This window comes from Notolepis coatsorum (genome assembly GCF_963971535.1).
Source record: "Notolepis coatsorum genome assembly, chromosome: 12".
NCBI classification, from domain to species: Eukaryota; Metazoa; Chordata; class Actinopteri; order Aulopiformes; family Paralepididae; genus Notolepis; species Notolepis coatsorum.
This window is the reverse complement of record NC_140176.1, coordinates 76,839,901-76,858,123: the sequence shown is the minus strand read 5'-3', so window position 1 is coordinate 76,858,123 and position 18,223 is coordinate 76,839,901. Positions and strand designations below refer to the sequence as shown.

General features: G+C 41.2%; 1 protein-coding gene across 1 annotated transcript in view; it reads left to right on the top strand.

The window, feature by feature from the left end:
- Window positions 1-12,778: 12,778 nt before the first annotated feature.
- Window positions 12,779-18,223, top strand: part of LOC311237924 (cyclic nucleotide-gated channel beta-3-like) — a gene marked incomplete at both ends in the record, with an annotated part of 100,224 nt that continues 94,779 nt past the window's right edge. The window contains 2 exons of the mRNA XM_084325899.1: window positions 12,779-12,886; window positions 15,403-15,460. Of these exons, the coding sequence (XP_084182025.1) occupies window positions 12,779-12,886; window positions 15,403-15,460 (166 nt within the window). The remainder of the gene's footprint in view (window positions 12,887-15,402; window positions 15,461-18,223) is intronic.

Below are 18,223 nucleotides of genomic sequence, written 5' to 3'. Positions count from 1 at the left end.
GAGGGGGAAGCTAAGCATCACCAGTCCTCTCCTTCCCTGGTGGTGACTTGAGCCTATTGGGACAGAGGCAAGTGAACGCTATCTGTTTTGGTTCTTAATCCTTAATCTATACCACAACATTTAGTGCTAACAGGTCCCTGAAAGGCCTTATCCGTGATTCAAATGTCAACTAAATGGGTAGCCCCACCACCAAAAAAGATTTTTATACCCTAGTTTATTGAGCCCTTGATACAAAGACTACCATTAGACAACAGGTAAATATGAGTTGTTAAATTGTATTCATCTGTATTTTATAGTTTTGTTTACGTTGGTATTGTAAATTGGAGTAAAATAGGCCTACTGTACATTCTGCTTCATGATGGATTAAGAAAGTTCAAAAAAAAAAATACATCTACAGATTAGATTATTGCAAGAATGTAGGCAAATATATCCCACTACACTTTATCTTTTATTTACATGCTGAATTAGTTATTTCCTAATTACTGATAAGCATGATAATAACTGATAAGCACATATGTGGTAAACACTAGATTATGCATGATAATAACTGATAAGCACATATGTGGTAAACACTAGATTATGCATGATAATAACTGATAAGCACATCTGTGGTAAACACTAGATTATGCACGATTGCACGTGGGAAACACAACACACACACTGCTGGTGTTTGTCAAACACATTTTTGAGTTGGCAAATCAATTTTGTGCATCGCCTACTGTCCACCCTGGAGGGAGCCAGCAGACCCACAACAGTGTTTTATGCATTTAACCACGTCTGGTGTTGTCGTTGTCATTTTGCTCCTTTTCACTCTCATTTTATTCATAAGATGTTCAGCTCAAGAATATGTAGTTATGAATAAAAAGATAGTGGAAAGAAGGAAAAATAACAACAGAGACCGATTTGAAAAGGAAATATCACGGCAGTTGTCATTTGGACAAAAGGACAAGTAAATTGCTTGGACAAAAAGAGAAGAAAAATAATGAATGAGTTTTAAAATGATGTTGTAACATTAGGGGAGAACGGGGGACACAGGTAGGTTGTCACATTCATTATATTTCACCACCAGAGGGTCCTGTCGCCTATACTTTGGTATTTAAATGTCCAGAATTGGGGTCAGAGTTCACCTACATTGTCATATTTGGAGTGAAACAGCTGAATTTGAGATGAGAGGACTTTTTGTGTTTTTCATGTCCATTTGTAAATATTCCGCTCCTTAGTATTTTTCTTCTAGGCTTTTGCACAATTGGTTTATAATGAAACAATTATTACCCTTAAAAATTGTGAAGGGATAGCTATAGTTTAGAAAATTGTTGTTAGCTAGCTAACTAGTTGTTAGATGGCTGTTAGCCTTGATGCTATCAAGACATTCCAGTTGTGGTTGGTCGTCACATTTTATTTGGGGTTGGTTGTCACATGTTGTGTAGGCTATTATTGTTAGGCCGATTTATTGTGTTCTTATTTTGTTATCTAGGATGACCTAAAGATGTGTTTCCTGTTTATGTTCATTAAGATGCATTAAGTTATGTATTTGTCAACTTGTCAATGCAATTAAACTTTCAAATTTAGTTCTGCCTTGTCTATTCTCAGTCCTTGCCCCACAATGGTGGAATGAACTACCCACCCCAGTTAGGACAGCCGAAACCCGTCCAATCCTTCTTCAATCATTATCTGAAATCTAAATCTTGTCTTCTTTTTAAGATTTTTTTTTTTTTTAAGTTTTAAAACACATGCATGGTGACAACCAACCCCATAGTGTGTGACAACCATCCCCATGATGGGGTTGGTTGTCACAATGTGTCAGAGTGTCTTTGATGGGTGATTAACTCTTTGTTACAATACGTTGGAAAATGAGAGGATACACATTTCAAGCCAACATCTTAAGCTTCAATTTAATGTAAGAATGACTATTGAAAGATGTTTTGATTATGAGCAATTCACACTAGAGTAAAAAGTGTGACAACGTCCCCCGTTCTCCCCTACATATGCTATGGTCTATAAAACGTTAATCCGACTATGAAAATGGAGCTCTCTTATTAGATGCTTTGTTTTGCTTCGAATCACCAATAAAACTCTTCACTTATATTCATTTTATAAAACTTACTATCTTGAAGAGTACATTTTCCCAACAGCAATCCTCTCTAATTTTCAACATTGTATTAAATGATGGCGGGTGGCGTAGCGGAGATTGTGCTCGTCACCAATGCAAGAGACTCGGTCTCGAATCCCGGTGTCAGCATTGCCTGCGGCTTGGACCAGTCGTCATACTATCTCAATTGGCAGAGGTAGCGGGTGGAAGTCGATGGGTAGGGATTGGACATTGTGGACAGCGACTCCTACAGGTCGGTTGGGTGACGCCTGCACAGCAGAGACAGGAAGTATCGGGGGCAGCGTGAGCCTCCCACGCGTTACTCCTCGCCACTGAGAGTCTGCGCTGTCTGGTGAAAAGATGCGACAGGCTGCCTCCTCGTGTACCGGATGCGTGTACCGCTTCCGCAACGGATTCTATTTCCGGGGTTGCCCTGATTGGCCGTGACGGCCACGTGACACGCCGCGGCCACGCCCCGCGGCAGCAGACGCAGCAGCGAGAGAGGCCGCCGCTGTGTTGTACTTGAACGCGGACTTGAAACCAGCCTATTCTCTACCGTTAACCATGAGAGTTGTATACATTGCATAGTATATTGTATAGCGTATGGTGTATGGCAGGGGTGGGCAACTTTGTATATGGTGAGGGCCACAAAATGTCCACAATCAATCTGGGGGGCCGCATTGTTTATCGGCAGTCCCGCCAGTAGTACCCCATCACTCAAATAGCCCATAATAGTCACAGATGTGATAAATAAGGTATATAAACAATTATAATTTGTTGTAACTTTGTTTTTATTCCATTTCAAATGCATTTAGTAATGCAATTTCAACTTTATGAATTTATAAACAGCTGAATTTAAAAGTATTGCTGTAACCCCAAATATATACAAAAATGATCAATTATAATTAAGGCTTCTAATAAAATAAATGTATGAACTTAAAGCCCACTGCTCAACAAACACAAAGCAGCATTCCTGCTGCATTTCACTACAACAGTAAATCAAAAGTGCAATAATAAATTATTTTGTTAAATGTATAAACTTTTATCCTGCTACTAAACAAAACATTATAACACTGAAATGCATGTTATGGATATGAAGCACTCAGGAATGTTTTGTTTAGTAGCAGGATACAAGTTTATACATTTAACAAAATCATTTATTATTGCACTTTTGATTTACTGTTGTAGTGAAATGCAGCAGGAATGCTGCTTTGTGTTTGTGTTATTAGTGTTATCTGAACACTACAAAAGTAAACAAGTAAAGTGCAAGTAAAGTAAAGTGCAATACTACATGCCTCCCATTGACCCTTTATCAAACTGGCATGACATTCACCCTCGCCCCACAGTGGGTCAATAATGGTTATAATAATAATAATAATAATGGTCCCCTCTCTACACCTCTCCATCATCTCCCCCCCCCCCTCTCTACACCTCTTCATCATCTCTCCCCCCCTCTCTACACCTCTTCATCATCTCCTTCCCCCCCTCTACACCTCTTCATCATCTCCTCCCCCCCCTGTCTTTAATGAGACACTTGTGGTCTCTCCATTTGGCGCACAATAGCAGGAATGTCAACTTCAATGTTTGTGCATGCAATCTGTATCAGATGAAATAATGTTTCATCCGACAGCCTGTTTCTCTCCTTTGACTTGATGTGCTTCATGTTTGAGAAATTGCTCTCACGTATGTATGTGCTCCCAAACATACTGGCCATAGAGAGGGCAAAGTCCCTGAGGAGTGGGAAGCGGTGCTCAGGTAGCAGTTTCCAAAACGAAATTCCCCTCTCATTTCTCTTTGCTTGAAAAAAAGGATCTGACTGTAGCTCGCACAGTTCAAGCTGCAACGGTGGGGGCTGCTCTGACACCGTAGCGGTGAGGGGGCCGGCAAACAGCGCTATCCGTGACTGCATGCCGTTGAAATCTTCAAACCGATCATTGAATTGCATTTGCAGTGTTTCAATGTCGCTCCTGTACTTTCCGACGGCTCAGCCATCGGATTTCTGTGTGTAGCTGCAAGTCGCCATAATCAGTGTCCATCTCTTCCAAAAAGGAGACAAACTTTCTATGGTTTAGTGACCTGTTGCCTCCACGAATTAGATTGGTAACCTTGGTAACCAAATCCATAACATGGCTGTATTCAAGCTTCTTGGCACAGAGAGCCTCCTATATCAGATAAAAAAAAAGAAAAACGATTTAACGACTCTCGCATATAATTTGACTACACTCGACTCGCATTGGTCATTATAGTGACGCACAATAGATGGAAATTATGTTAGCGAACTTACCTGATGTATAATGCAGTGCAGCATTGGACACTCAACGCCACTCTGCCTTAGAAGCCCGGCGAATCCATCGGTAACAACAGCCGACAGTTTATCAAAACCCCCATATTGCTGCACGGCACTTTCAACAGCGTTGAATATGTGCACACTAGGGCTGACCCCTATTAGTCAAATAGTCGACTAATCGATCGAAAGGAGCCATAGTTGACTGCCAACTCTTCTTAGTCGAATACAATACAAAAAAAAAAAAAAAAAAAAAAAATTATATATATATATATATTTTTTTGTAATATTGGCCTGGGGCCGCATGGAACGTCGGTGAGGGCCGCATGCGGCCCGCGGGCCGCCAGTTGCCCCTCCCTGGTGTATGGTAACTCAGTGGGGAAAGTGATTAAACAGCTCTGCACTCGGGAGATGTGGCGTGACAATGAGAAGCATTTTGGATAAAAGTATTCTGTACTTCTGTATGACAACAATGTATGCCTTTCAAATGTTAAATGATAAATGATTAAGCGTGGCGCGATGTGAAAGGCAGTGGGGCACAGCTCTGCACTCGGGAGATGTGGCGCGACAATGAGAAGCATTTTGGATAAAAGTATTCTGTACTTCTGTATGACAACAATGTATGCCTTTCAAATGTTAAATGATAAATGATTAAGCGTGGCGCGATGTGAAAGGCAGTGGGGCACAGCTCTGCACTCGGGAGATGTGGCGCGACAATGAGAAGAATTTTGGATAAAAGTATTCTGTACTTCTGTATGACAACAATGTATGCCTTTCAAATGTTAAATGATAAATGATTAAGCGTGGCGCGATGTGAAAGGCAGTGGGGCACAGCTCTGCACTCGGGAGATGTGGCGCGACAATGAGAAGCATTTTGGATAAAAGTATTCTGTACTTCTGTATGACAACAATGTATGCCTTTCAAATGTTAAATGATAAATGATTAAGCGTGGCGCGATGTGAAAGGCAGTGGGGCACAGCTCTGCACTCGGGAGATGTGGCGCGACAATGAGAAGCATTTTGGATAAAAGTATTCTGTACTTCTGTATGACAACAATGTATGCCTTTCAAATGTTAAATGATAAATGATTAAGCGTGGCGCGATGTGAAAGGCAGTGGGGCACAGCTCTGCACTCGGGAGATGTGGCGCGACAATGAGAAGCATTTTGGATAAAAGTATTCTGTACTTCTGTATGACAACAATGTATGCCTTTCAAATGTTAAATGATAAATGATTAAGTGTGGCGCGATGTGAAAGGCAGTGGGGCACAGCTCTGCACTCGGGAGATGTGGCGCGACAATGAGAAGCATTTTGGATAAAAGTATTCTGTACTTCTGTATGACAACAATGTATGCCTTTCAAATGTTAAATGATAAATGATTAAGCGTGGCGCGATGTGAAAGGCAGTGGGGCACAGCTCAGCACTCGGGAGATGTGGCGCGACAATGAGAAGCATTTTGGATAAAAGTATTCTGTACTTCTGTATGACAACAATGTATGCCTTTCAAATGTTAAATGATAAATGATTAAGTGTGGCGCAATGTGAAAGGCAGTGGGGCAAGTGATTAAACAGCTCTGCACTCAGAAAAAAAATGTGGCGCGACAATTGCTGCTGCGGCGTTGAAGTGGGGAAGCGGCAGTGAAACACAGCAGCCTCTGCGTTTTGCCGCGGGGCGTGGCCGCGGCGTGTCACGTGGCCGTCACGGCCAATCAGGGCAACCCCGGAAATAGAATCCGTTGCGGAAGCGGTACACGCGTACCGGATGGGAGAAGAAATTGAAAAATAAGGAGAAAAAGTGGATACAAAAGAAAACATTTTATTGTATTAAATGGTATTTAATAATAGAGAATAGGTAGGGGTGATAAATAATATGGTGTATGTGTGATATGGTTTCAACTTCCTCATGACCTTTTAGAACTATACATCGTTAGCTTACAGGGTGTCAAGGTTAGCCAAGCAGAAAGATACACAATATACAAGCTTTGTAACGGTTAATAGCTATCTAGAATCGTATCGAATTGCCTAGATAATCATGAATGATGAACCGAGAATCAATTCAAAATCGAAGCGTGACCCAAGGAATCGAAAACATCACACTATATCCCTATTTCTGGATAGAGATAATGGTTGAAAATCAGAGAGGTGGTTCTTTGAAAAGGGAAATAGCACAAACCTGAAGGCTTAATTAGATTAATGGAGGAGATGGAGAGGGGTCTAATGACTTTTCTCCTCTCTTCTCCTCTCCTCTCTGACAGGTCAACAGTCCTTGAGAAAGTGTTTGGAGATATAGCCAGATATAAGTCAAGTTCCCTCCAATCTAAAAAAAACTGATCATTATTTCTGAGATTGGATGGAACTTGACTTATTACTACTAGTGTGGGTTTTTCAAGTTAAATATTTTTTCAAGTATTCCATTACAGTACATTCAAATTATTTGAGAAGGCCTATGTATTTTAAACATCTTGCTTGGGTTTCTGATTGAGATGTAGAATAGATCCATCTGCATTCCCATAGCATGTGGTCATCATCCCCTCCTGAGTGTGAGAAGCAGAGTGAGGCTGCAGCCAGTGGCGAATACTTATGGAAGCCAACGGAAGCCATGCCTCCCTATTAAAATATGAATTCATATCAAATATAAAATATGAAAAAAAAAAAATTAATATAGTTTACATTCTTTTTCATCTGTTCATCTATTACTGTGTTATAATTTTTTTTTATTTTTTTTTAATGTCTCCCTCTTCTCCTTCTCACTCCCTCTAACACACTGTCAGCCTCACTATGCTCACTGCAGCTAGTATAAAGGAGAGGAGGCAGGGGGTAGGTCTCTTTCTCCAGGCTTCCAGCATGTGATTCATGTATCTAGAGTCCAAATCCGATCCTAGCCAATCAGATTCGAGCTGACTGCCACACCCTAAAAGTTTAAAACGGGGCTGTGAGGAAGACACATGAGTGTGGCCTCCCCTTTGCACTCAGCATATTTTCCCCCCTGGAGGCGGGGCAGGTCAGTACAAGTCTGAACGTCAAACCCTCGCGGGATTGATTGAAAATGTTATTAACAGAGCGGGCACGTTCGAATCCTATTAGTGTATCTAACATTTAGCACTTTAATAGCAACTTATTTTCGCCGGCGGGACATTTACTGAGGACCAGCAGAGCACACCACTGTGGATATTATGATTTAACAAATCTATCTGGCAAGAGGAGGACCACATTATTGAACAGGTAAGCACTGAGCAGCCTGACTAAGGACTAACTAACGTTATCAGGCAAGCTTGTAGACCCTTTCATGACTGCAATGCAAGCCAGGGGCTGGAATACGCAGTCACTTATTCCTCGTAGTAGCCAGGTTAATGTGCACCATCAAGCACTGCTTAAAAGCTAGCGGTGGGTCCAAAATATATCGGATATAAATGTCAAAGGTACCCAGCGTTCCATTAGGGTTTCACACACAGATGCGGCAGGGTTTGAAAGCTTGGCGTTGCTAATAAACATTTTAAATCATTTTTATAAACGAGTAAAACTGAGGCTGAAATGGCTGCTTCCTCATTTTACAGTAGGAGCGCTCTGATGGATGGGCGCGCCGCGCAACAGACACGTGAATGAATGAATGAATGAATGAATGAATGAATGAATGAATGAATGAATGAATGAATGAATGAATGAATGAATGAATGAATGAATGAAAACTTTATTTAACAGATTGCAGAATGGGTACAATACAGTACGGGCCGGCTCAATACACATAATTGTTAAGGGGATGCAGACCAGAGAAATACGTTTGTCTTGTCTTGTTTGTCTAGACTCTAGACGTCATATTCTCTCCCGGCCGTATGTATATTTCTCTCCCACCCACCCACCCCCTCCTAATGTACAGTCTCCTCCCCATCATAATACTCTGTCAGGATCTATGGGTAACAGTACTGTATATTTGAATATCGTATATGTCACAAATGTAACCATACTAAATACCTGTATGTCATGTATGTCCCTATGCCATAAATGTCATGATGTCTTGTATGTCATAAATGTCACTATGAATTGAAAATGGGGGACCCTGATGTAAACAAGACAAACGTCTTTCTCTGGTCTGCATCCCCTTATACAATTGTGTGTATTGAGCCGTACTGTATTGTACCCATTCTGCAATCTGTTAAATAAATAAAAAGAAAGTTTGACTGGCCGCCGAGCCATACTGTAGTATACATGGTGACTGCTTGACTTTTTTATCAATTTTTTTTGGCTTCCCCTGTTATTTTACCCACGCGACGCCACTGGCTGGAGCACACAGTGTGCTTTTCTATTTGAGATTTGAGCGTTGAATTTCTTCAATAAAAGGCAAGAGTGTGAGTGGCATTCCGTTGACTGGCTTATTGAATATCTAGCACTGCATTCTGTGTAGTAAGGGCAACTTCTTACAGTTCTGTTAATTTGCTGCCATCTACTGGTAGGCCCTGAAGAGACCCTAATGGCAATATTATTTCGGTGAACTCTGAAAAATAAAAATACAAATAAAGAAAACACTTTTAATTTAGCTTAAAGATCCCCCCAGAAGCATTTTAAACCCTTCAAATATTGAATATTTTCTATAAATTCATTCAATAAACTCCTGGAAATGGCTCAGCAGCTAGTACTTAGCGTTCTGTAAGTTACCACATATTGGACCATGAGAGGTTTGACCGATTAGTGACATCACACATGCAACTCAGAATTAAGAGAAATACAGATAATTGCTTTCCAAATCCAGGGGAAGAATGTGAAGAAAAAAAACACTCTGGTGACAAGTTCTGCCCAAATAACAAGCTGTATTAGCCATGCTGCCAAGACAAGAGGAGATTCATCTTCAAAAATACATCTTTCTTTAAAAAAAAGATCATGTAGAAAAGCCAACCTGGAGCAGACGATCAGTTACGTACTTTGATCACTTACATTCTAGTTGCAGGCATGGTGAGGATGCGGGGCAGCACTTTCTTGGGAAGGATGAATACCTTTTGATAGGTGTTCATGAACTCTTTATGGGCCTGCTTTGTGGACTGAGCTTGAGTACTAAGCAAGAAAGGATATGGGTCAGACAATTATAGCGTACACTTCCATATATACCATTAGGTCTAAATGTGTGTGTGTGCGTGTGTGTATACAGTATATATATATAGAGGAATACATATTATTACATAGCATAGCAAGGAATACAATTAATGCAAATAAACTATTGTTAACGTTACCTATTTCTGAGACCATGTATTGTGCAAAGGGTTCTCAGGCGAGGGTAATCTATTTCAAATTTCCTTTGACTTTCTGGAGATTGAATAAACATGTGAAAAATGTGAAATAAGGTCGACCGCTAAGGTTCCCACAACTTTACTAATGTTAGCAGAGATAACATAAAATCATTTTACAAAACCATACATTTTACCTATTAGACCTGAATGCTGAAGGCTGGGAGATGCTGATTGGAGCGACATGTTCTCTTTATGAGCTGGCTGTCATTACGCTGAACAGAAATAAGAGAAGGAAACATTACATGTCAAGAACAGAAACAAGCCAGCAGTAGCAACAGATATGTTGACATCGACCAGCAGTTAGTTTGTTAGTTGCATAGATACAGCTTCTTCTCTGACAGAAGAAATAAGCCTGAACGGCACGCGTCTGTCTCTGCTGGTTACTGGTGGGATTGCAGCCAGAGTTGTTAATTGTTTTGTATTTTCGTTTTTTCGCATCCGGCCACATGATGATTACTTTGCGAGGGAAGGAACTTCGGTCCAGCTTGCTATTATATTGGTAATTTATATTCAACTGACACCACAATACTGTTTTCATTCTAAAACGCTACAAACAATAAAATAGTTTGTATTATATTGGATATTTTCTGGCAGTATAAACTTTGCTGCATATTCTTTTGTCTAGGGCTGCATTCAAAATAGACTTGTCTTGGCTTCAATATGGCTTCAACAGAATGCATTCTGTCCGAGAAGAAGCCGTATCTGCAATTAACAAACTTTTAGTCTACTATACCTTACAAAAATGTATCATTGTAGTTTGATGGCAATTTTTGTTTGACCATGTTACCGGCCATTCTATAAATAATTTACCATGATTACTGTCATGGTAAAAATCAATCATGCAGCCCATCACCATGGTACCAAGTCCAACTGAAACTGATCCTACAGCCTGATGAAGACCCTTTGAGGTTGAAACGTGTATTCTAATGAAGCCTAGGATGGCTTAGAGTAGATGACAGAGTACAGCAACTTGCAATGGGCCTGGTCTACAAGATACACTACACGACCAAGGTACCCATGTACATGGCAAAATACTTCCCAAAGGTCAGTGAATACCACGATCACAACACCAGAGGGAGCTCCACAAATCATGTTAAACCCAGATTCGGCTCAAATAAGGGACTAAACACGTTTCGCAATTATGCCACATCAATGTGGAACGCCCTACCCAAAGCTGTAAAGGAATGTGGATCACTACCCACTTTCAAAACCTCTCTCAAGAGACACCTACGGGAGACTGCAATTCAACACTGGCCCCTGTAAATATCCTAACCCAACCCCCTCCAATGTACAGTCATTTACCTAGTATGGTTTTGTCAATAGTCCAATGTACAATTTTGTTTGTTTGTACAGAGTCTCCCCCCCCTCAATGTACAGTTTTGCTTGCTTATACAGTGTGCCCCCCCCCCCCCCCCCAACCACCTCCAATGTAAATTACCCAGTATGGTTGTCAATATCCCAGTGTACCCAACCCCCCCCACCCAACCTCCTCCAATGTACAGTTTCTACGTCAAATGTATATACTCCCTTTTCTTGACTCCTTCTGTATCACAAACAGTACTGTATTTGCAAATCTGGTATGTCATAAATGTATAGATGTAGCAGTACTGACTATCTGTATGTCATGTATGTCATATATGTCCTGATGAATTGAAAATGGGGGACCCTGGTGGAAACAAGACGAAAGTCTTTCTCTGGTCTGCATCCCCTTAACAATTGTGTGTATTGAGCTGTACTGTATTGTACCCATTCTGCAATCTGTTAATAAAGTTTTCAATCAATCAATCAAAGCCTATAGACTTGGACTGTCATTTTGGGGTCATTGGACAAAAAATATTGAGATATAATAAAATGTTCTCCATTAGAGAGAGAGTTAACGTGTCAAAAATATCTATGTTAGACATATTTCTCTGATACCGTCATTCTCTTTTAGCCTGGTAACGGACCGAAATCCGATACCAGTATCGGTATCAATCAGTGCATCCCTACACAACATTTAAAACGTTTAAAACAACCTTTTATTTATTTCTAATAACTCCATACACTTTGGCACTTTAATGACTTTAACATGCACCCATCCTCGGTTGTTTGAACATGAATTATCATTCCACTCTTAAAAAGTATTTTGCGAGCAAATAATCACCTAAATGGGGTACTGCTGGTTCAACATTTTCTCCTTTTTGCTTAGCACCACCCGAGTAATGATGACACACCATTACCTTTGCCTGTAAGCACAGATGTAGCTCATCTTCTCACTGCCAAGAAGCCTGCGCTGCGTAATTAACTAAGTGCTGTATGGATGTCTGCCACTGCAGTAGCCCTGAGCCTATAGATGCAACTCGAGCTAGACGCAGTGTGTACCGTGTGATGCTGTGGTTTCAACATCAGGTGAAAAAAGAAAGTGACCAGTGCTGATGATTATAATAGTATTATTCATCTCAGACAACACTGTTACATGTATGAGCCCAGTATGACGTGCATTCAGTTTGCCTTGGCACATTTGCAGTGACGTTATGTCGACACAGGACTATACTGAGTGATGGAGGTACATACGCAGATGGTATGGTGTATGTGTTAGAGTGCAGGCGGCAGCTAAACAGTCCATGGCATCAGACCTCAGATTAGCCAATCTCATCACCATAGAACATAACTGTCAGTGTGTTCAGACGTGTAAAAGTAAATGTGGGAGTAACAGAAAACGCAGCTGTATAATGTGACTCCATTGCGACCACCACAGTACACGTACAACAGGGTTTTCCAGTACCCTCCCGGTCTCTAAAACCCAGTCCTGCTTTAGCACTCAGCTAAAAGCCTATTGGTTCTCATGATAAGTTGTGACAGGCTTACGTGGCTCTAGAGGTGCTGTCACTAGTTCTGGTGGTGTGTGGGGGGGCTTTCTGTTGACAGAGTGTGAGAGTCTTAGTGGCTAAGAGCATCAGCGCCTACTCTGTTATGGGTACATGCTGGTTTGACAGCAGGGGCAAAGGGGATAAGGGTGGAGGGGACAAGCGAGGGGGATAAGCCAGCAGATCTTCCAGACCTAAAGCGCCGCTCCTCTGGAGTTGGTGGACTCCTCTGTTGGCCAGGCACACAGTACGCGGCACATACGTTTAGCCCGTCTCCAGAGATGTTCGGTAAGTTCAAGACCCTCCTTGCAGGCCCACAACCACCACCATCCCCCACACGGGCCCCAGCGCCAGACCCACCTCCACCCCCAGCACCGGCACCTGTTAAGGTAAGACATAGTGCTGTAGTGTACAGATTGTTATTACCTCTTGGAGGCATGTCTTTGATTATACAGACTGTTATTTACTTTTGGAGGCGTGACTCTTGACGATACAGATTGTTATCAACTCTTTGAGGCATGACTTTGACTACAAACTGTTATTTACTTTTGGAGGCGTGACTATTGACGATACAGATTGTTATTACCTCTTGGAGGCATGACTTTGACTACAAACTGTTATTTACTTTTGGAAGCGTGACTCTTGACGATACAGATTGTTATTACCTCTTGGAGGCATGACTTTGACTACAAACTGTTATTTACTTTTGGAAGCGTGACTCTTGACGATACAGATTGTTATTACCTCTTGGAGGCATGACTTTGACAATAAAGATTGTTATTACCTCTTGGAGGCATGACTTTGACAATAAAGATTGTTATTAACTCTTGGAGACCTGACTCTTGACTATACAGATTGTTATTTGTGACTTTGACGATGCAGATTGTTATTTGTGACTTTGACGATGCAGATTGTTATTTGTGACTTTGACTGTACAGATTATTATTTGTGACTTTGACTATGCAGATTGTTATTTGTGACTTTGACTATGCAGATTATTATTTGTGACTTTGACTATGCAGATTATTATTTGTGACTTTGACTATGCAGATTGTAATTTGTGACTTTGACGATGCAGATTGTTATTTGTGACTTTGACCGTACAGATTTTTATTTGTGACTTTGACCGTACAGATTGTTATTTGTGACTTTGACCGTACAGATTGTTATTTGTGCAGAACTTGTCACCAGAGCGTCCTTTTTCACATTCTTCCCCTGGAGACGGAGAGCTTCCCTGAAATCTGAGTTGCATGTGTGACGTCACTAATTGGTCGACCCGTGGTAATTTGACACCTTTAGCTTCAGCAGACACAGAAAGCTGAGCAGTTATTGAAATGTCTTGGAGGAATATAAACAGTTGACTTGTAATTCCTGGTAAATATCAATGGGTGCTTATTCTCATTTGAATATTCATAGATCCTTGCATTCTCAATGAGGGTAAAGGTGTCGACATGCTGCTAAACAGTAGTTTATTGAACATTTTGGTGGAAAATACACCACATTTATACAAATTACTACAGTATGCATTATAGAAGGGTTTAGAAAACATCTGGACCAAAAACACATGGTTTCTGTCTTGGAGTCCATTCTCAGTCCCAGACTTAATGTTTGTCTCAGTCACAGGCAGGAGACAAATGATGACCATGACCCTTTTCTTTTATTCAGTGTTTTTTTTATAATCAATAAATACATCAAACATGATTTTCCTTCTGACACCGTTGACATTTATAGGCCACATTACATTTATAGATTCTGAATGGAAAATAAAGGTAGTCATATCTATCTATTACTAACAAAGCAGATTTAAAAAGACATGCACACAAGTATATTATCACTTGAAAAAGACTGTTCTGGTCCTGACTTGGTCTTGACAACAGGTCTTGATTAGATTTGATTAAATTAAATTAGATTAGATTTGATTCTATTAGATTAGATTAGATTCCAATTGATTGTCATTATACAGAACAAGTACAGTACAGTACAAGTATATATATATACATAATATGTATATACGGTGGGGTATATGTGCACAGTGCGGTATATGTGGTGGTCTTGACTACAACACAGACACCTGGTCAGAAGTCAACATCTGAGAGATGCTTTATTTACTAAGTAAACTAGTCCACATAGGATCATCACTCATAGGAAACATATTTGTGTGATGTTGCCTTGGGTGTTTTTGATTACTTGTCTGTAAAAACACATTCGAGTTTTGCGATGGCAGTATCCTGGTTGTGTCAACTGAACTTTTATTAGCTGTCACATGTCAGTAATGCTTTCGAGAGGAAGCATGGATACGCCTGCCAAAGATATTGATAAGCCTTAAATGTGCATGCCGTTAATGCAAATGTATTGTCATTGGGGGAAATGTCATTGCAGATACAATGTGACACACGTTTTTGTGACATCTGTTTCCCCGTATTGGTATCATGGTATTTCCAAAAAGGTGTCATGGTATAGTTTTTTGGTCACTGAAAAGTTGAAAACTATGGAAATACCATCGGCATCATGATTTAGATTGTATTAGGCTATACCATATACCATGGTATTATTTAAGTACAAAAGTGGTACCATGTCGGTATATTTATAAATGTATACTTTTTTGCTATAGATTACTCGTTCCTCTCTCCAAGATTATTATGATTCCTTCATGTTCCACATGCTCCTCACTGAAATTGCCCATTACCCCAAAGCCACATTCAAATTTATTTCATTTTTATTTCATTTCGAATGTGTATCAGGTGGGCAACGTTTTTTTTTTTTTTTTCTAGGGGCACGTTAAATCCACAATTCGTAAAAAAAAAGGTATCTAAATGAAAATGTCCCTCTTAATGGCGGGTTAGGGTTGGAAGAATGCAGCCAAGCCTTTGATTTGGAGGAAAACATGTTTCTTTGTCACTCGTAGGAGGAGACGCCAGCAGATAAAAAGAATGAGGCCAAGAAGGAAGAGGAGAAAGCTGCGGGTAAGCTGTGACTCACTTGAGGGAACATAATTGCACATTCAGAAAACTAACAGAATTGCACATTCAGAAAACTACATTATACTCCTTTTGTCAGTTTGCTTTGAGTCAGGTTTCTTGATGATGCGTCACATTCTCCTGTAGTCACCCCCCAGTCACCCCTCTAGAATCAAGAATCAAGAGGTTTATTTGTCACATACTGTACATACCAGTGCATACAGTGAAATGCGGGTGGTCATGCCCACATTGATTGTGCAAAATACAATAATAAAAATAGGCATAGAAAAAAATAGGTAAGACACAAGATATACATGATACAAAAAAGACATGCTAAGTTCCTGAGAAACTGGTTCCTATGTACACTACTATACAATATACAATTTACAATTTTAACTCTTAATGTATCTAAACTATAATATACAGTACCTCCTTCCTTTAAAGTGACTTTCCATTTTTTTAAGTGACATTTTGTTTAAAGTGATTGTTTTAGCGGTTGCCGCATGAGTGTTGTGTCTGTGTGTGTCTGTGTGTGCTCATGTTTACTTGTGAGTGGAGAGTTCAGTGTTCAGTGTTTGATGGCCTGGGGGAAGAAGCTGAGCCGGAGTCTCTCTGTTCTCGCAGAGTGTGTCCGTAGGCGCTTGCCTGACCGCAGCAGCTTGAACAGGCTGTTGTTGGGGTGGTAGGGTCTTTCATTATTCTGCAGGCTCTGGATTTGCACTTCCTGTTATATAAGTCCTGCAGGGGTGGTAGTGCAATACCCGCGCACCACTCTCTGGAGTGCCTTCCTGTCCTGTGCCGTGCTGTTTCCATACCAGGCAGTGATGTTTCCAGTCAGAATGCTCTCTACAGCCCCGGAATAGAAGGAGGCACGTTGGAATGGGGGGTGGGGGGTGGGGGGGGGGGGGGGGGTGCGGAAGCACTTCACCAATCTGTTAAATAAAGTTTTCATTCATTCATTACACTACTGTACGTACACAATCATATGTGTAAAACCGACAAGATTGCAGCAGAGTAGATTTTCGAGTGATGACAGACTGTCACAGACTGATGAATGACAGGTGAAACAACTAATTGTATTCACCTCCCGTCTCCCGCCCTTCCCACGCGCCACGAACCACTGAGCTACTGTGATACAGTGCTTGCGCAGTCAGTCGATTTTAGCTAGTAGTCAGACTTTGCTAGCACAGAATGTCTCACTCGCAGAAAAGAAAAATATCAGATTTATTTTCAAAACGTCCCGCCGGTCCCAGTCCCACTAAATCTGATAAACGTCAGAGAGAGACAGAGACGACAGGTTCAGCCTCAGCATCAGGTATTGAAGAGTTAACTGAGTCTGTTCCCCTATAACCCCCCTCGGGCGCCAGTGGCTTCCACTGAGGGGTGATGCAAATAGGGATGGGGTGTTATGGCAGCTGATGATGGAAAGAGTGTGCACCGAGTCTGATCCCGAGTTGAAGAATTGGCTCGAAAAGAGAGACAACTGGATGTCCAACAACATCCAAAACGAAATCTTACAGCTGTTTGCCCATGATATTCAGCGACAAATTAGAGGCAAAGCATCCAAAAGCCCATTCTTTGGCTTGAGCGCTGACGGAACCACTGATGTCACTGGAAAAGAACAATTCTCGTGTAATATACAGTTCGCAGATGACAACTTGGAAGCTCAGAACTTCTTTTGGGGTTTTTACAATGCCCGGCCCAGACACAACAGCCGAGACGCTGTTTTTGTGTATAAAAGACATTATTTTACGCATCGACCTGCCCATGGAGAGGCTGATAGAATACTGTTTTGACGGGGCCAGCAACATGTCTGGGGGGGTACAGGCTAGACTAAAGGAAATGTGTCCCGACTCTGTTTTTCTCCACTGCAACAAAAAAATCTCAAAGGCCGCACCCCCTACCGATTTAAAGTTCCAACGTGCCTGATGTATCTTCCCCGATACTCTGAACTTCCTTACCTGTCTCAGGTGATAGAGGCGCTGTTTCGCCTTTTTCACCACAGAATCTGTGTGTTGACCATGTCAGGTCCTCTGTGATGTGGACTCCCAGCCTAGGTACTTGAAACTGCTCACCCTGTCCACGATATGCCCTTTGGGTAAGGTCCCTGAATAGTAGCTGTTTCATTTCCCTCAGGTGAGAGTACAGTAGGTAGAACGGTTTATTAAAGTGTCACTCCACAACATAACAAATAACAGCGATACTGACAAAGGATCAGAAACTTTGCAGACCAGTTTTGAGACACTATACTTCAAAATAAATAAATCATAATAATAGAAGACAGTTCGCACTGTATCACAACTGTCAATCATTTACACAAAAGGAAGCAGATATTTTTTTAAAGAAAAAAGACATTGGCACTTATAAAAAGCCAGGGATAATGGTAGAAGTCCAGCCCGTTGGTGAGCCTTGCTATCATCCTTCACTTGTTTATACAACTCACTCTTTGTTTTGCTGAATGATCGGTGTGGAGTGTTAAGCTGTCAACCATCACTAAAAATAATGGCAAGAACACAGGACTGAGGGCCTAGGAGGCTCATAATAGAGCTGAGGGTCAAGGTCGAGGTGGGTAGCCCACCTGTATCCAGTCAAGGAAGCTAGCTATACTGTGCTACTCCACCTGGCTAAGCTCCAGAGAGACACGCCTTAACTTTTAGCTGCACTAGTTGCTTCTAAGGGGGGCATGCAAGCGTGGTTGTGGCTCACAGTATCTCTCTGTATACTGTATACTCACTCTCCACCATATACCGTACTGGTGAATGAAGCTGA